We start from the raw sequence: 19,713 nt of genomic DNA on the forward strand, positions 1-19,713 counted from the left end.
TAGAATACACTCAGAACACAATACTGCAGCTTTTAAAAGAGACAAATGAAATAACACAAACCCCACACTTTTAATAGGAATTATACTAATTAATTCAGATTTAACTAAAATCCCATGGGATTAATTCCTTGAATTACTAATCTACATGGAGATGCTGTAGCCTTGCATAAATTTTCCTAACAAACTGCAGTTGTTGTCCATGGCTTTAGAGTAGAAGCTCCCTGTGACAAGTGAGGGAAGTAGAGGGTGGATCTCTGGCAAAGCCAGAAAGGATATTATGACCTTCTAGTACAAACTCTGTGGAACCTTCTCTAAGGGTTGCAGCATGTTCCTGAGCAAGATAATCTCTTAGCTATAGTTAAGTTCCAAGCAAAAAAATACCAGTCTTGCTATAAAATTTGAGAATAATAGAAAATCTTTGATAATATTTGGCAAGTGGCCCAATTGTTTCCTTACTGTCAGTCTTGACAATGTGGATGTGGATCTTACCACAAGACTGCATTTGCCTCATTTCAGATGTTGCAGTTACAGGCTGCAATGAAATTCCTGCTATTACACACGAGCAGCAAGTGCTGTTCCCGCCCCATCCAAGGCTCCTCGACGCCAGCTGAAGCACTAACAAAGAAGGGAAACGTCGGGAGAGCTGGGTAAGGTATCTTGCAAAGCATTCCCAAGTGGCAGCAATCAGACTTTGCTTATCACGGAGCAATTGCGGCAAAACACCCCAAGTTTGGGCAAGCACCAGTAATGTGGAGTAATGGCGAAGGCATATCTATTTTAATGTTGTCTGTGGGGTCTGATTTACTGGCACCGCGTGTCACTGGTAACTTTTCAGGCCGTTCAGTCAGCGTTGTCGGCTTTTGCAATTCCATCCCGGCTCTTACAACACCAGCGGTTTTTCTTGAACCACGAGTTACCAACACGCAGTAAGGAAGGAAGACCGAGATTCCATTTTTTTAAAGCCAATGAATATCTGCACGACGCAGGATAAAGCTTTAAAATATAGAAGCCGCTTTGGGGCTGTATCATAAATATGTGTATCTCGGTCATCCATGGTCGCTCAGCCTTGCACGGCTCCTCGGCAGTATTCGCTCTAGTAAGATTTCCAGCGGATACGCCGGCTTGGCACCTCCCCAGAGGGGTACCGCCTCCGTGGGGTTTCTTTCCACTCTCCCCGATAACGAGCGAGACACGTTTCGCTCCGTAGAACACCTCCTCAAGGCAGCACAAGCTACCCGAAAAGCATTCCCGGGACCTGGCCCCGCTGCTCTCCCGGGAGCGGCCGGAGCTGTCCTCAGGAGCCCCCTCAGTTTTCCCGCCTCCCCCTCCCTCCGCCGGGCCGCTGGGGCGGGGCGGGGCAGGGGGCCGCGCCGCGCGCCGCGCGTCACGTGACACACCCCCTGCGTCCCCTCCCGCGAGCCCGGCCCCGCCCCCCGCTCCGCCCCCGCCGCGCCCCGGGCGCCGATTGGCCGCGCGCTGACAATGCGCGAGCCAGCGCCCCCGCCCCGCCCCCGCCGGCTTCACCCCGGCCGCCACGCGCCGCCGGCCGCGAGCTGCCCGCGCGGTGCCGGCGCGGCCGTTACGGGGAGCGGAGCGGGCGCTGAGGGGTCCCATGGCCGCGTCCGAGCGCACGGCGCTGGGGCCGCTGGTGGGAGCCATCGATCAGGGCACCAGCTCCACCCGCTTCCTGGTGAGCACAGCGCGGCGATCGGGGCGGCACCGGGGGCAGGCGGCGCCCCCGCGGCCTGAGTGGAGCCGCGGCTTCCGCGCCTTTATTCCCCTACATCCCGGCGGGGGCCTCTGCCGTGCCCTTGGGGAAGGGCAGGGGAACGGGCCCGCAGGGCCGGGCTGCGCGGTCCCGGCTGCTGCCTCCTGTCTCCCGGAGAAGCGGCGCTGCTCGGGCCGGGGGTGCCGGATCCGCCGCTGTCCCTCCGCCGCGTTCCCGCCGCGGCGCGGGGAGCAGCGCCCGTCCCGCGGGGAGCGGTCTGGGGCACCGGCGGCTCTTGCTGCTGCTCCAGGGGACTGCGAGGTCCCGCTGTTTCGAGCAGGCTGCGTTTGCCATCTGCCGGGTTTTCAATCTGTCGGGTGTCTCGCCCCGAGTGGAATCAAGTGGACAAGGTCCTCGGGCACTGGGGAAATAGATCCGTGCGAGTTCGGTGACTGCGATTAGCTGGTGTTCAAACAATGCGATGACTCCGCTGTGTTCCCCGCTAAAACCTACCCGGGGCCTGCTGGAGTGACTGCTGCGGTTCCAGCCCTAATGCCAGTGCATCCTGTGCACTGTCGGTGTTCAGGTGGCTGAACCTGCACACCTTGTGAAACACTGATTTGTTTAAACACTAGAGGAAGATATAAGGATGGGAGGATTAATATATTAATCATCTATATATGACCCTTTAGTTGAAGGATCTAGTTATTTCTATATTATGCAATAGACTGTAACTAATGTTGTTATGTATGAAAATTACTATAGATACTTTTGCTTGCAAATGTCTACAAATATACTGTCCCCTAGTCAGTTAGGTCATGGTAGATTGACTTAATTAAATCTCAGTGACAATTTCCTCCATGGAAGGAGAGATCTAGATAAAAATGTTGTCAAATGAGCAAAGTGTTAATTGGGAAGGTGAATGTTTTGGTTTGTCCTTGCTTTTTTTTTTAATGCTTCCCTCACATGGAACATTCCTTCATGAAGCAGGAGACTAGAATATCTTCTTGACCTATGTTACCATTATTACTCAATATCACGACCTTCATGCGATTGTCAAATGACAAAACACAGATCTGGGGGTGGAGAGAAACTCCAAACTGACAAATGACACCAGTGGGCTGTCTTGGATGCCAGTCAGGAGTCCTTTTTGGGAACAAACTTGAAGAAGATCCCTGTAACACCTGAAGATAAATTCTATCTGCTTTCACGTATAAGCCAAGTTAACTTTTTTCTTATCCTAAAAGGATAACAGTAGTAGAAGTAAAACTTAAGCTCTTTATACAAATATTTTTACGAGTTCCTCTTAGAAGGAATTTCTTACAATAGACACATCCATCAATGGCATTTATGCAGTCAGGGAGATTTTGCCTGTCTACATGAGGATTCAGATGATTCCTAATTTTTCCAAGAAGTGTATTGGGTCTGTCACTCTTCAAGTCTCTTCTTGTATTCATCTCAGTTTCTCTCAATTCATGTCAAAATACGGCATTGTATTAAACTTGGCAGTGTGATCATGTCATTATGATAATACAGTTACACGGGTTTGAGGAAATAAGATACATGATCACTGAATTAAATCAGAACATGGGGGAGAGGGGAAGAAGAGGGCAAAATGTGCAGAGATCTGCTACAGCTCACATCAGTCATTCAGATAACAACACATGTATCTGGAGAATTCTGTGCTGGAAGGGGATCACTGCAGTTAGAAGAGATTTTGCCTTGAAATATTTTAAGCCAGAATGTAATGTATTGTTGTTTGTGCCCAGATTGTTTCCTTGGCTTTCTTATTCCCTCTTGGTCTTTTGCTTTTAGTTGTTTTGGTTACACTTCTCACTGATCTACTTTTTGTTAATTTAAATGTAATGTTTCCAAAAGTTTTTGTCTTCACCAAGTCACAAGTCAAAATCAACTTGCTGCTTACTTTGCACTTGTGTATTCAGTAGTTCAGTGCAACTGTTACCTAATTTTTTAAGTGGAAGACATATGATTTTTGACTGGGTTAAAGAGTTCTGGGTGAAAAACTGTCTGGTCCAATGGAGCCAAAGAGTAGTGTCAGCAGTTCAGAGTGTAAATTTACTATTACAAGTGGCAGATTTACCAATGGTGTTCCTTAGCAGTCAGTAGCAAGGGCTGATACCCCATAGTACTTTCATCTACAGCCATGGGGATGGGTTGGAATGTTCTCTCAGATGGGAGTGACCAGTTGACTGAAATTCCAGTTGGAGAAGGGGGCTTCCAGAATATTAATAAAGTTAAACAAAGTTTAGCACTTGGGACAGAATGCTAAGAAGCTGCTTAGTGAAAAAAGACACGCTCCTGCTGGACAGCAAGTCAGATATATGTGAGCAAGACATCCTTGTGGTGGTGCACATAAGAAAAGTTCAAAAAGTAATTCTTACCATCTGTGTAGCACTTAGGAGGTGGCATCTGGAACACTGTGTCTGCTGTTGGACCCTGCAGAAGATGAGAGAGTTTGAAGAACTGGATTTCACCCAGGCAAGGGGTCCCTGAAAGATCCCTGCACTGCAGCACAAAGCTGTGGAAGGAGGGTTTAGGAGATCGGGGGTTCTTTCTTCCCAAGAAAGGCTAAGGGGTGTCCTCAGCTATCTAACCACAGTTTGTGGAGAACACAGAACCAGCCTTTTCTCAGATGGGCACAGAAAAAGACAGTGGGCAGTGAACACAAGTTGCAGCAAGTGAAATTTCAAATAGATGTAACAAAACAATGTTTCACTATGAGGACATTGGATCAGGGGCCGAGAAAGTGTGTGGAACTTCCGAACTTCCATCCTTGCAGATGCTTAGTTCCTGGCTAGAAAAGACCCTGAACAGCTTGGTCTTAAATTTAGGCTTACCTGAGCAGCGATTTAGGCTAGGCGAACTCCTGAGATTCAGAGAAATTATCCTGTGCGCAGACACAAGTTTTGAGTCTCCTGCTTCCTCTCTATGAACACAGAGGCTAAAGAAGCACCAGAACTCAGGTGCATTTCTGTTACTGTCACTCCTTATTTAGCCTTGCCTCTCACACAGCACACATACAGTGGTAGTTTATGCTGTAGCTTTACCCTCCACAAACCCTATTTTAGATCTTTATTTTTATTAGCTACTTTTGTAAAATAAGCTGTAATTATTTTTGAGATTGCAACTTTTCTGTTAAGTTGGGTTGAACCGGGAACCAGATTCAGAGTTACCAGGGAGAGCACAGTGCTTCGAGTACCAGTGCAATTGTTTAAGGCTCATTTTCTTATAGCAGGAAAATAAATTGGGTAGGCTAAACAAGTGTACCCAGATGACTGAATTCTGGCCAAGATGTTTCATTGAATATTTTCACCTAATACTTTCATCTCTCATGTTCCATTTCATATTATTCAAGAATCATAAAAAAATACCCTATAGCTTCTTTTGTGAAAAGTCTTAGGATCAGAAGCTAATGGCCAGCTGAACCATTGTTTGATTTCTTGAAAGATATTTTCTGGATAGTCTTTCTGTCATTTTATCCAGGAATAGCAAGAATTGAAATACACAGTGAAGTACCTATACAGTACTTTACGTTCTAGTTTTGTCAGTCAGCCACAGAACATTTTTTTCCACCTCTGTGAAATATTTCTTTCTTCCTTTACTTTTCTCTAGAAGAAACATTCAAATAAAGCTATATCACACTGCAAGCATTCTTTTCAATAAACAAAACCTGATTTTTAAGTAAGGAAGACATTCATACCCATTGAGCTTTCTCTTCAGAGGGGAAACCATTTTACCCCTCGACTGAAGTAACATGACCTTTTGGGAAAGAAAAAAACTTGATTTTATAACTAGCAAGAAGGGTTAAAAATATTGTAAATACAGTTTTTCCCCTCACTCTTATCACTTAAAATACAGTGTAGTTTTACTGTAAAGCCCATAATTGTATGCACCTTCTAGATGATGGAGGGAGATCTGTTCATCATGAGCCTTCCAAGAAAGATAATTTCTAGGAGACTTGTTAAACTGTACTTTTTCATAAATTCTGACTGCCTGATACTCGTAGTTAAGTACTAAAGAGGGAATTATTGTTTTTCTGGTATCCTTTTTCCAGCTGGGTTGATTTCAATGAAATTTCAGAACTCCAGCTCTGAGCTTGTTTGGCTGCAGAGCCGTGGCTGTTCCAGCTTGACAGAAACTCATGAAGATACACCATAGAATAACAGAAATAGCTTTTCTGCAGAGTTACATGACAAACCTTGAGACATATGAAGAGTTACTTCTAAAATCTGTTTTCATTATTGTCTTTTCAGCTGTGCAGCTTCTTGCATTGCTTCCATGAACCTCATATTAATGGCCATTCCTTGAAAATTGCTACAACTGATTGATATGAATTCTTTTCCATTAAGATAACAAAACATGAATGTAATACACAATAACATGTAACAATATGTAACTACACCCCTTCATGTGGTGTGATGTATTCTATTAAAGACCCTATAAAAAGCTTGAATTAAGTGATCAGGCCTTGTGCCTCTCTGCTTGTTCACATGTAGCACACCTATGTAGGTCTTCCTTCTCTACAGTCCTGAGACTCAAGGCTCAAGCTCTAATTCTTTGTTGGGAGTAGAGGAAGGATGTTATTTATTCCTTTTCTTTAATCTCTCACTAGAGAATTCAGTACGTATCTGGTGGCTTTCACTTTCATCTCTGTTCAAGACAACTGTACATGTCCAAATAGCCTAGACAATTCTTCATGACTACTGCTGATAAAATTAGGGCAAAACTGACTTTGGCTTTCCCCCTGCCACACACAACAACTGAGAGATCAGTAGCATAAACTGGAATCAGTTCTTAATGGAGGATTGAAAGCCTCTAGTCCCAACAAATTACAAAAAATACACTTCAAACCTGTTTCAACAGGGATGTATTGACCTTATCTGAATTATTCAGACTTACTCTCACTTATTTTTCTATCTCTCCACTGTCAAACAGAGACTGTATAGGGAATTTTTTTTTTACAACAGTAGTGGTTTTTTGGAAGGAGTGGGAAAGGAAGGCTTTGAGGTCCCATTTGTTCTATTTATTCCCTACATTATTTATCATTTTGTAGGTTTAAATTTAGTGACTCTTTCATATTTGGCATCTTTTCACATATCAGAATTCTGTTTATGAGTGTAGAATCACAGTCATAGAATAATTTGGGTCAGAAGGGACCTTAAAGATTCCCTAGTTTCACCCCCCACCATGGGCAGGGACAGCTTCTACTAGACCAGGGTGCACAGGGCCCCATCCAACCTGGCCTCAAACAGGGATTGCTCCCAGTGATAGTTTTTAATCCCTTGCCCTGAATAACAGGGACTGTCTACTGCTTTTGTTGAGAATGTCAGAAGCTTGCAGGTTTGTTTGTGATGCATTAGCGAAGTGTGTTTGCCTAGTTCTACTCTATGGACATGAAAATATCTGTGCATTTATTGTGTTATTGCTTCTGTTTAAAATGTATTGCTGTCACAGTTTATTGCTGTGTCTGCAAGTCACACAATCCACCTTCACTTGATGACTTTGTCTAATTGAATCTGACTTCCTGCTTCCAGTAGGAATCCTTTGCATTGTCTTCTGTTTCAAGAAATACTGAATGATTAATGATGAATGATTACCACATGATAATTAACATTGTTAGTATGTCAGAAATATACATACATGTTAAATAAAAAATCTTCTGTCTTTCTGTCTTTATTCTAAAAACCTAGTAAATGTGAATATGCTTTTGGCAGAAAGGCAATTTCAGGTAAAAAAATCTTGCTGCATACATGCAAAACAGCCTCTCCTATTAACTGTGTTGTGTAGCATTTTAAGACCTATATCCCATTATGCAAGTTCCTTCCAAATGTGTAGTACTGACAGAGCTTTCTCTTTTATTAGGATAGATTCATGTCAAGCCTGAGCTGGTGGATGAAACACAGATAAGTAAATATAGTAAAAAGAATTCAGTGGTGCTCTTTCTATGCAACCCTTCCAACTGATAGCAGAAAAGAATGATCATGTACCTTTTTAAGGCTTCTTTTCTGGGCAGTGGAGCTTTCAGTGTTTTCCAGCGTTTGTGCTGTTTTCATCCTTGGAGGTTTTCAAGACCTGCCTAGACAAGTTCTTGAGCAACATGATCTAATGTCATTGCTGGTCCTGCTTTGAGCAGGAGGTTGTACTAGAGATGTCTCAAGGTCCCTCTCAGCCTGAATTATTCTGCAATTCTAATATATAAGTAGAATGTTTCTAAACTTCAAAGTTTCACTCTAAAGATACACTTTAAGGTTCCAAAGAAACTGGAGAATCAGAACTTCATCTCCTTTTTGTCAGAATTGTTCTGATAGTTTCAGAGTAAAGTGTACTGTCTAAACGATACCAAGAGTTTGTGGATTAAAAGCTTTAAGAGAAATTCCTAAAATTTGTGGAACGAGAAGAGAGCATTAACAAGGAAGTATAGAAAATATTCAGTTGTATCCTATAGGGTGGATGGCTATAACTGAATTTTGTTTCTTTAGCATGAGAGTGGTTTCTAAATCTGGCTTACCTCTGCTTGCCATAAAAAGGTAGGATGGTGTGCCACTGACATGTTCTGCAGTTCACCTGAACCTGCTGTTAGGTTTTACTTTCTAGGTCCCAGAATGTTCTTCCCACAAAAGATTCTGCATGGTCCTGGGGAGAAAGCCATTCCCACAGGAATGCCACCACCCCAGCCAGGCACTCTGGCTTACTCAGTGTGCACTTCAGTTGAATGTTTCACTGGGTGTCCCTGAGCTTGGCCTCAGCAGAGCTTCCTTTTGGGAACAGGCTGCTGGTGCTTAATGAGGGTTGTTGTGCATTCTCGATGAGCTTCTACTGCAAGGCAGAACCTCTTAACTTGTGATTCCTTAAGAATACCCATTGATAGAGTCCTCGTGATTCTCTACTCTGCTGGTTTTTATTGTAGTATATCCAAATTTAAGTTACTTTTCTACATGTTCTTCTCTTTTTAATGTGTTGTGTTGCTGCAGTGGCATTCTTTTCTTGTCAGATTGTTCATGAGCTCTGTACTTGTAGGTTTTTTTTAAACAAAATGGGTTTTGCCTAGGTACTTTCTTGTTCTTCAGTTTAGTCCCTTCTATAATTTGTCACAGATTTTCACTCTTCCTAAAAGTGAGCTAACCCAAGAAAACACACAGATACCTCCAGCAATAGAGTGGCACAACAGGAGCTAAAGAGGTGTTATTTTCAACAACAGTGGGTATTTTACTGAGAGCTATTCTAAAATGAATCAGGAATTTAACTTCTATAACCACCACAAGAAAAAATTTGGTTCTTTTCCAACCCACCAAGGAAAAAAAAAAAGCAGTTTAAATTGACAGATTGACAGCAAAGTTTACCAAAATAATCTTTGCCTACCTTAGTTTTAAAAATGCATATATCTGAATCCTGGTTATATAGATATTGGTGTTGATGATAGAAAATTACTGTCCATTGTCACAGCACTGCATTTGTTCAAAAGAATAAATGTTAATTATTGTTGTTTAAACTTCTGTGTTCATACAAAATTCCATTATGTAATTTATTTGCAGGTTTTTAATGCAAAAACAGCAGAGCTCTTGAGTCACCATCAAGTTGAAATAAAGCAAGAATTCCCTAGAGAAGGGTATGATTTTTTTTTTTTTCATTTGTGTACATTTTGGTCGAGCTTATATATTTTTATCTGAGTCATCAAAACTGAAGCTGCTTAATAATTTTTAGTAGCACAGTATCTGCTATAAAAGACTGGGCAGAAAAAGTGTCATAAAATAGCTCCCACTTGGTGTCCAGAATGTGCCCTGAGTTACAGAAGCTAAAAGTACTTAGTGTTTTGCTCTGATCACTCATTTACATACATAACATCTAAACTTTGAAGTTTAAAACTAAAGTTTAAATAAGACTTAACATCTCATTTGAGGTGATAAAGCTGGTAATTTTTACAGTTGAACCACAGTTTTCAGCTTGGTCCATAGAAATATCTTAGTTTGTTCTCTGAGGTTTTGTTTGTTTGTTCCTAACTGACCTACCATTTGCTGCCAATGCCCTCTGTATAGAATAAAACAAAACAAAATTCATTGTTTTCTGCAGATGGTTTTGGGGTTTTTTTTTGTGAAAATACAGCTTACAGTTTAAAAAGGGTTTGAAATTCTTTTTACTTTTTGTAGGTATGTAAAACATGTTTTGTAGCTATAATTGTGTTAAAATGCTCAGCTTGTTTTTCAGACTAGTATTCTTTTTTTAATGTTATTTTTTATTAACTGGTGTTTACTGTTTGTTAAAGATGGGTGGAACAAGATCCAAAGGAAATATTAAACTCTGTCTATGAATGTGTGGAAAAGACCTGTGAGAAAATGAAGCAACTGAACATAAACATCGGTAACATAAGAGGTACTTATGGGTAGAGGGCTTTAACATGCTCATGGTTGAGCAATTCAGATACCATAGTTTTTAAGTTAATAAATAGAAAGGTGGCAGCATGTGCCAGCCTCAAACAAAACGTTAAATTGTATTTGAAAGCATTTTTTGGGGGAGGAATAATAAGAAAATAAGTTCCTTGTGTATATTAGCAATGCAGAATCGACAAAGTAAACTTAGCCTAAGCTTGTAAAATCGCAGAGACAGGTGATGAAGAAATTCTGAAATTTAATTTAGGATTTTAATTCAGGAAAGCTGTTTTCCCTGTCAGTGTTGTTGTTGTCTCAGTTTGTGGCCGAAAAACAGAGAGGTTTATAGCATATAGGTTAATCAGCAAAGATGAGTTCTTAGAAGTAATATTTCTAGATTATACCTTGAAAAAGTTGGAAGCTTTTTATTTCCCATTTACTTTCCTCTTCTCCTTACCTGTTCCTCCCTCCTCTCCACCTCTCCATTCCCTCCCTCACCCCCCCCCAAAAGGGGAAAACAAACCTTCTGAAAAGGATACTTTCTATTTTGTCCTGAAGCCATTGGAGTCACCAATCAGAGAGAAACAACAGTGGTTTGGGACAAGACAACTGGAGAACCTCTTTATAATGCTATTGGTAACTATGCTACTTTCTAAATATGTAATATCATAATATGAACATGTTGTGGAAAAAATGCTTTTGTATTTTCCTGTGCAGATCTGGTTGTTGCCTAGCCTAGTAATTTCTTGGATTTTTTGGTATCTGTGTTGTAAGATGTGTGTTGGTATACACAGCAGTGCAGTTTAAAAATGCATATTCCATAAAAATTACTACTTAATGAATCACTTTATTGGTTTTCAAAAAAAAACCCCCAATGTTCCTGAGGGGGTCCTGGCACAAAATGCTCTGACTTGCACCCAAAGACTTCCTTGGAAATTTTCAGTATGCTGTTGATTTAACTTTAAAGGAAAATCATGTTAAGTAGGCTTAATGAATACTTATTGATGACTTAATGAATACTTATTAATACTCAGTTTTATTTTTGACTTACCTTAGCTTTTCAGATCTTGTCAGCTGAAAAATGCTAATTGTCTAGAATTGGCTTTTTAGGTCATGTCAAGTGCCAGGTGTAGTTTGGCATAGTATGACTGTAAAACCAGGACTCTTCTGTAGTCAAATATATGTAGTTAACAGCTTTGTGTTAAAACCAGCTATGCCTTGATAACTCCAATGTAGTCTTTTAGCTGAGATTTTACATAGAAATAGTAAATAATCAACCTGCTATGTGCTTTAATCACACTCATCTGCTGCAAAGTAGCAGTAGTCACTTGCTTATATTCTGATAAAGTATATGTCCTGTTTGTGGTAAATCCTGTTTGTTTCTCAAATTGTTTGTTCTTCTAAATCAAATGAATTTATCTAACCATTTTTAATTTTTACAACAGTAACTTTAAAATACAATGGCAATACAATATTCTTTCAACTACGTGAAAAGATAAAAAGAGACAGGAATTTACTGGCAAGAGCTGTGGTTTCATAGAAGCAAGCTGAACATGTCATTTTTTTGTGTATTAAATCACTTGATCAGTTAATTTTATTCATGTTTTAGTGTGGCTTGACCTGAGAACCCAGTCAACAGTTGAACGTCTTCTTAAAAGAATTCCAGGAAAAAACAAAACTTTTTCTAAGGTAAGAGATATTCCAGAACATTTAAATGCTAGCTGCTGCAATTTGTATTTTTTTGGTTTTATGTGTTAAAAAATCCCCAAAACAAAGTCATCTGTAGTTTCTAGTCTCTTCTTAGCTTGTCAAATAATAAAAAATGGGCCTAAGACACCAATCTGAGACTAGAAAATTTTTTATTTCCTTAAAATAAATGGTTAACAGTCCTTTAATTTCTCACTAGAGAAGTTAAATCAGTAATAGTGAGACCTAATCCTGTGGTATCTAGCCAATATTAAGGAAACATTACACATAAAAATTGAGATCAAGTAGAAAAAAACTGGGAAATAACTTACTGGTATGAAATGTATTATGCATTCTCATGCCTTAATATTGAAATTATTGCATCCAATCTGAGAACTAGGAAGATCATTCATAAAGAGCAAATTCATTCTTTTTTTGTGAGCAAATATATAACAATTTGGAAACTAATTGCTTGCAAAAAGGTGTTGCAATTGTTTGATTAATATTGTTCTTACTGATTGTATAAGTATTATGTATTTTTCATACGTTTTCCTATAGGCAGGAAACAGATGTCAAAAAGTATATAAACTTACTTATATAAACTAGTATATAAACTAGATTTTCAGGTTCTAGTAGAATACAAATTTCATCTTTCCTGTGTTGTCCTGCTTATTTTTGTTGTTGTTACTTATTGTTTAATGATACAGAGATATCCTAGATAAGACAGGCCTTCTGCAAACAACTTCTTCCACATAAATGATCTTTGAACTGCATTTAGATCAGCTTTGATCTTTGTCCATTATTCCACTGGTCATTTGATTTTTTCAGACTTGTGTGTTGTGTGCTTAGTACTTATTTAAATAACAAGTTTGTGTAATTTCTCTGAGTTTTGTGTCTTTTTTTTTCCCCCTACTATCACCATTTTTATATATAACTACAGTATTTAGGGGAAAGATACTTGCATGGTGTTTAAATGATTTTTTTTAAATTTTACAGTTTAAGACTGGTCTTCCACTTAGCACTTATTTTAGTGCAGTGAAACTTCGGTGGCTTTTGGATAATGTGGAAGAGATTAGGAAAGCTGTTGAGGATCGAAGAGCTATGTTTGGGACTATTGATTCATGGCTTATATGGGTGTGTATTTTTGAGTTTATTATCACTCTTTTTACAATCAATTTCCATATCATGCAAGTCTCCGTGCATGTTGTACACGATGCCCACTGATGACACAATGATGCCAATACAAGCCACTAAAGAAATTCCATTAAAGTTCCTTGTAAGATGAACTTTTACTGTCTCTGTACCAGTATATTTTTGTCTAGATGCTTATGTGTAGTTTACCATTAAAGGTTGCTGTAAAATTTTGCTCACACTTTCAGAAAAACTTTGGACTTTAGAAAGGTGTATTCGGCCTGCCTCTTGGTTGTTGCAGAAATACCAGAGTTCCCAGTCCCAAGCTGAAAACTTTGTGATTTTGAAATTTTTTTTGTAGTTTGTTGAAGTAAACCTATATCTCTCCTTGACAAATGCCGTTATTTTTTTGTTCAGAGTTTGACAGGTGGAAAGAATGGAGGCATTCACTGTACAGATGTCACCAATGCCAGTAGAACGATGTTGTTCAACATTCATTCCTTGGAATGGGATCCTGAGCTCTGCAAGTAAGCTCAGTTTTTCAGTAATACTGTTATTTAAATAGTTTCTAACTCATTTAAAAGTAAGAATCGCTTATCTGAACTAGGATCAGCATGTACTGTTCTATTTACTGTTGAAATTAATGACTAAGATTCATTGTTCTCCAGATGTCCAATTTACAACGGTCTGGATTAACTAAAAGTAGCAGAATCTTTCTGTAGGTGGAGGCCTGGTTTATGGAAACAATTTAGCTCAGTTGGTTAGGGCATGATACTGATAATGCCCAGGTTGTGGGTTCAATCCATGTACAGGCCATTCACTTGAGAGTTTGACTCAGTGATCCTTGTGGGTCCCTTCCAACTCAGAATATTGTGATTTAATAGTTTCTTTATTACTTAATCAAATTTGTAAGGCAGCTAGAATGATAGTGTCTGTATTTTAAATTTGAATTTATTAACAAGTGTATTATTAAGATATTGTTCGAAGAAGAATGAAATTTCTGTGTAAAAGAGTTGGATATTCCTCAAAAATTGAAATATATGCTGTTTTACTCCAAAATTCAGTGTCCACTGTAACAAGTGGAAAAACACATAGCTATAGATTAAAACCTAGAAAAAAGTTCCTTTTATAGTTTTTTTTTTCTTTATAGCTTAAACTTATTTAAGGAAATAAATGCAAAATGCTTTCTGGTTTAGCACTGAACATATAATATACATAATTTTTTGTTGTGCTCAGGTTCTTTGATATTCCTATGGAAATACTTCCAAACGTACGAAGCTCCTCTGAGGTTTATGGCCTGATGGTATGTTTTCCGGTATTTGTGTGAAATTAATCTTGTAAAAATATAACTGTACCCATTTGGATTTGACAGATTCTATAGATTAGGACTAATGGCTTTTTCTAGACCAGTATTGTTTGATTTATGATTGATATGCTGTTACCTACTGTTATATAATATTATAGGAAGTTGAGTATTTGATTACTTTAATGCAGCACCAACTCTTCTGACACAGTTGCATCTAATTAGTGATCTTCAAAATTGGATAAACTGGATGTTGTGATTTTTGCCTTCTTTTTCCTGGTAATTTGAGCTATTGTTTAATAAAAATACATGCATTTTGTAATGAAGAAAAGTTACAAGACTTTTTTTTTTTTAAATAGAACTCTAAATTCCCTGAAATGTAAATATTTTTGCTAGTGTGTTAATGGAAATGCCACTAGAAGTCATCGCTGATGTTAATTTATGTGAAGGTCAGATAAGAGTGAATTGTATTAAGCTGAATGAGCAAGGTAAATGGAAAAAGATACTGCCTGACCACCAGAACAGAATTGCTCATCACTTTAAATGTGAACTTCTGTTTCTCTTCCCCTTTCTTTCCATTTTTTTTTCTTTTTCTTCCTTTTGCTGGCTGTAGAAAATCTGTCCTAGCCGGGTGAGTAGAGGCTTCCATTAGGCTGACCACGTATATCTTGCCCATTCTGCTCAGATGCTGTGCATTTTCATTGGTTTAAGGATTAGTAAAAGTGCACTTCCTAGACCAATAAATTTGCTGTGTGTTTCCAAATCTGAGATAATACAATTAGAGTTCATGCCAAATTATTTCTAAAATGTTATCTCAATGTATGTGTCTTAATTTCCACACTTGAATATTTCTTTTTATAGTGAGCTAAAAATACAGTTACTGGCTAATAAATGTTAGCTGTAACATCTTATAAATGAGAAAACCTGTCCATTCTGTTTAAAAATACTAATTCTGTAGTACCGAAACATGAAATTCATGTAGATTTTTTTAGTGCATTTATATAAACACAGTTATCTTAAATCCAGTTAATTGAAACGAGCATTAAAGAAAAAGAAATTCAGATTGGAAATACACTTGCATGGCTTTACTGAAAATGCATTTTCACAATTGCACAAAGAAACAATTTAAAGAAACAAGTAGAAATTGTCAGGAAATAGTTAAATAATTAAATAAAATTTTCAGGATACCCTCACTAAGTTTGCACATGACACGGAGTTGGGCAGAAATGTTGATCTGCTGGAGGGCAGGAAGGCTCTGCAGACGGACAGGCTGGAGCAATGGGCTGAGACCAATTGTATGAGGTTCAACAAGGCCAAGTGCTGGGTTCTGCTGTTGGGTCACAACAACCCCAGGCAGAGCTGCAGGCTGGGGAAGAGTGGCTGGAAAGGTGCCTGGAGGAAAAGGGCCTGTGGGTGCTGGTCAACAGCAGCTGAACATGAGCCAGCTGTGCCCAGGGGTCCAAGAAGGCCAATGGCACCTGGCCTGGATCAGCAGTAGTGTGGCAGCATGACCACCCTGTGCTCGGCACTGGTGAGGCCACACCTCAAATCCTGTGCTCAGGATTTGAACCTGAGTGTTGGGCCCCTCACTACAAAAAAAGCATTGAGAAGCTGGAGCAAGTCCAGAGAAGGGCAGCAGAGCTGGGGAAGGGTCTGGAACACAAGTTTGATGAGGAGCAGCTGAGGGAGATGGGGGTGTTCATCCTGGAGAAAAAGAGGCTCAGAGGGGACCTTACCACTCTCTACAACTCCCTGAAAGAAGGTTGTGGCCAGGTGGGGGTTGGTCTCTTCTCCCAGGTAACAAGTGATAAAAAAAGAGCCTTCACAGGTGGTCAAGAATTGAAACAGGCTGCCCAGAGAAGTGGTGGAGTCACCATCCCTGGAGGTGCTTAAAAGATGTATAGATGTGGCGCTTAGGGACATGGGTTAGCGGTGAACTTGGCAGTGCTGACTTAACAGTTGGACTTGATGATCTTAGAGGTCTTATCCAATTTAAATGATTTTATGATTCTGTAACAGTAATGTAACTGAGTAACTCTGGTAGTGTTTGGAAGAAACTCTATATGAGATTTAAAACACTGTATCTTAAAATCAGGCGTCGGTCTTTGCTTAGGATGTCACGGTTTTTTTCTTAGTCACTTTGCCATTTTGCACTTCTGCATTTTACACTTGGCACTTACTGCTCAGATTACACTGAACTGGATTTGCTGTATAGTAATATTTTAAGAAAATTTATGCTATGAACTTTTGAGGTCACATAAAGTATATTTGTTAAATTGCGTGCTCTCCATTCCTTAGTGGTTGAGACATGAGCTGCGTTAAGCTGAAACAAAGTGTACACCTGAATTGAACCATGTTGCTTACATGACCCTTCTTTGTTTTCCTTTGAGCATTAGAAGTTTAGCTTATTTTTCATTGCCTTCAATTCTAGTCATGGAAAGCTAACTCAGAGTTTTGCCTTCTGTTTTTGCAAAACAGAAATCTGGAGCTTTGACAGGTGTACCAATTTCTGGGGTAAGTCCTACTTCAACTTAGATTCTGGCATGACAACCTGGGACTGCATGAACATAGCTTCACAGGAAAAAGCTTTAAAGATGAGTGAATCCTCCTATGATTTAAGATTTTGGTTTTTTACTTCAGGTTAAACAGGAAGTAGACTCTTGAATTACTAATTGGCTTGATCCATTATTATTAAGGTCTGGCTCTGGAAATACAAATGAGAGCTTTAATGCATATGTGTAATGCTGCTGGAAACTTATATTACATCTCTAAGTAAATGAGTAACATTACAAAATGGAAGCAAGCTCTACTTCATATATATAAAAGAAGTATATACATAATCCAGAAATGGAGGGCAAATTCTCAGCTTTTTCCAATAACATGTATAAAGGTAGTAAATTTTAGTTTTTATTTCTTTAAATTGTTCGCCGTAAGTATCAAAACACATTTCATTTGCAGTTGTTACAGAGGGAAGAGTAATAAAAAGCATAGCTTTTCTCTGTAGGTTTTTCCTCACTTTCAATTACCTGTGTGCTACTCATAGATTAGAGTTATAGTCAAATATGTAATTCATGTGAGGACATTTGCTAAATGAAAAAATCTTTCACTTTCAGTGCTTGGGTGACCAGTCTGCTGCTCTTGTTGGGCAAATGTGTTTTCGAGATGGACAAGCAAAAAACACGTAAGTTAGTAGGAAAGTTGTATGATAAACATACTGCTCTGTTTTGAATTAAGTATTATGTTCTCTTTCAAGCAACTGCCAAATGCTTTCTTAACGTGTAATTGCAGATCTACCTTTTGACTGTGTTGACCCTCAAAGTAAACCATGTCTTGACTCTTATATAAAGTAATGAAGATATTAAAGTTACATGGCTTTTGAGGTATATTTAGTTACAGTCAGTGTGAAGAAAATCTCTATGTGACAGGGGGCGTTTCATTTTAACATTCTTCAAAACACAGATTAAAACAGCTGCAGTGTCATTTAAATTGTGACCTAAGGTTAAACAAATACAGGCCTGTGAGTTAGATTGCATAGACTTGAATGACACAGATTTGCTAGATGGGAAAGGTCCATTTCAGTTGCAGTGCTTAGTTTTGCTTCTATGTCTAGCTCAGAGTGGAGAATTTTAAATTTGCTTTTTCCTGTTTCTCAGCCTCCTAGTGTCCCTTGTTTAAAATAGCTGATCAGTTAAATCAGGCAACTGGTATAATCAAACAATCATTGGAGGAAAAGCTCTCTGCTGAAATGACTTACTGCTCCATTTACAACCAGGTGCTTAACTAAGCATGTAGGGACATACACAGTATGGGAGTTTCACAGGTATGATTACATATTAGTCTATCTTTTTTAAATTTGTTTCTGTTATTTCTTTACTATTTCTTTTTCCAAATATAACTGAAGGCTATCTCAGTACTGGTTTAAGATACTAATTTTGAGGGTTTTAAAAAGGTAAGGAACATTTTTCTCTACAATAATTTCTTAGAGTAAGTTGGAGCGGTTTTGTACTCCTTATATTAAACTGTGTTCTTGTATGAGTGTCTATGCACAAACATTTATGATTTGGTCTTCAAATGGGAAACATGGCATTTTTAGAAGTTTTTTAATGGAATATGTTTAAAGAAAACCCTCTTCTTTGTGACAGGAACAAAGTTTCTTAAAATTTCCCCTTTAATATTGTGAAATATTTATTTTACAAAGTCGCTCTCATAATCAGCTTAAATTGAAGTAGGTAAACACTGCCACCAAAGAGGCATTTACACTTAGTTTTCAGCCATATCTGCTCCTTGATCAAATGTTAGACAAAAAATAGCCAGAGAGAAAGAGAGAGACATGTGACTAGATTTTTCAGCTTCAGGCTGCATTAAAATCAACTTTTTGAGGATAGTTTTATCATTAGTTAATGGTAGCAAAACCTTCAAGGGTCAGGAAGTGGTGTGTTGATTCCTCACAGGGGACTCATGGATTGCAGTAACAGGTTATTCTTTAAACATCGTGGTTTTAACTTTGCTTTGCTTTCATGCTAGGTACGGAACAGGTTGTTTCTTGCTGTGCAATACAGGTCAGAAGGTCAGTTGCATTTTTGTTTGCTTTTTTGTTTTTCACAATCTCTATTTAAGTTCTGAAATACAACTGTATGTTAGCCATTCTTGGACTTATTAACAACAATTATATTGCCAGACATAGGGAAAAGCACATACTGAAAACTGAAAGAATAAAAGTAGTAATTTTTTCAACGTATTTCTGTAAGACTCCATTTCCTACCTCCTTAAGGTTCCAAACAGAACTTTTCTTAACAAGTTTCTTGCTCTTCCCTTTTATATGTTTCTCGTCACCCAGACGGGATTGTTATGTTATTTAACCATGTGCTTTTTTCCTTGTCTTTGCTCTTTTATTTCTTCCCTTCATTTTCTCTCATTATTTCTTTGTAGTTGGAGTTGAATAAATAGCGCAAAACTGTGACTTCCTTTTCCTTTACATCTTCCCTTAAGGACCCTCAACTCTTTTCTATAAAGAGGATGGAAAGATCTGCAGCAGCTTGTGGAAACAAGAATTAGCACCAGCAATCTGAGTGTTCTATCTTAGGTGTTTATTTAGAGTGACTGAAAATTACTTTGTTTAAATTTTGCTTGAAGGTTTGGTCCATTGTTTATTATAATTTGAGTGGTTTTATTTCAATATTTTCAGCCTCTGTTCATGCTTTACCTTTTCTTTCCACTTTCCCCATTTAGTCTGTGTTTTCTGAGCATGGTCTTATAACCACAATTGCTTACAAAATGGGCAGAGACAAACCTGCTTTTTATGCACTAGAGGTAAGTTCAGTAGTTTCTTCCTTTTTGTAATGATACATCTAGTTTATTTCTGTTATCTGGTATTTTTATGGTATCTTCAGCTGTGTGGAAATGAAAATAGCTCTGTATTATGCTTGTGTGCCTGAAGGCTTCTGTGTGGTTTTGGTTATCCCTGTCTCCAATCTATATCATGTAATCTAATAAAAACTATT

General features: G+C 38.8%; 1 protein-coding gene across 5 annotated transcripts in view; it reads left to right on the forward strand.

Moving 5' to 3' along the window:
• The first annotated feature begins 1,535 nt into the window (after positions 1 to 1,535).
• Positions 1,536 to 19,713, forward strand: part of GK (glycerol kinase) — a 34,996-nt gene continuing 16,818 nt past the window's right edge. For 2 of the 5 annotated variants that reach the window (XM_032100872.1, XM_032100873.1), the window contains exons 1-12: positions 1,536 to 1,690; positions 9,262 to 9,335; positions 9,990 to 10,096; positions 10,651 to 10,728; positions 11,702 to 11,781; positions 12,775 to 12,912; positions 13,327 to 13,436; positions 14,146 to 14,212; positions 16,691 to 16,726; positions 17,326 to 17,393; positions 18,737 to 18,779; positions 19,442 to 19,522. In XM_032100872.1, the coding sequence (XP_031956763.1) occupies positions 1,613 to 1,690; positions 9,262 to 9,335; positions 9,990 to 10,096; positions 10,651 to 10,728; positions 11,702 to 11,781; positions 12,775 to 12,912; positions 13,327 to 13,436; positions 14,146 to 14,212; positions 16,691 to 16,726; positions 17,326 to 17,393; positions 18,737 to 18,779; positions 19,442 to 19,522 (960 nt within the window). In that variant the 5' untranslated portion in view covers positions 1,536 to 1,612. Of the gene's footprint in view, positions 1,691 to 7,591; positions 7,637 to 9,261; positions 9,336 to 9,989; positions 10,097 to 10,650; positions 10,729 to 11,701; positions 11,782 to 12,774; positions 12,913 to 13,326; positions 13,437 to 14,145; positions 14,213 to 14,825; positions 14,844 to 16,690; positions 16,727 to 17,325; positions 17,394 to 18,736; positions 18,780 to 19,441; positions 19,523 to 19,713 lie in introns of those variants that run through there. The other 3 variants (XM_032100871.1, XM_032100874.1, XM_032100875.1) reach the window with 3 other exon arrangements.

The sequence above is a fragment of the Corvus moneduloides genome, chromosome 2 (assembly GCF_009650955.1).
Source record: "Corvus moneduloides isolate bCorMon1 chromosome 2, bCorMon1.pri, whole genome shotgun sequence".
In the NCBI taxonomy this organism is placed as follows: Eukaryota; Metazoa; Chordata; class Aves; order Passeriformes; family Corvidae; genus Corvus; species Corvus moneduloides.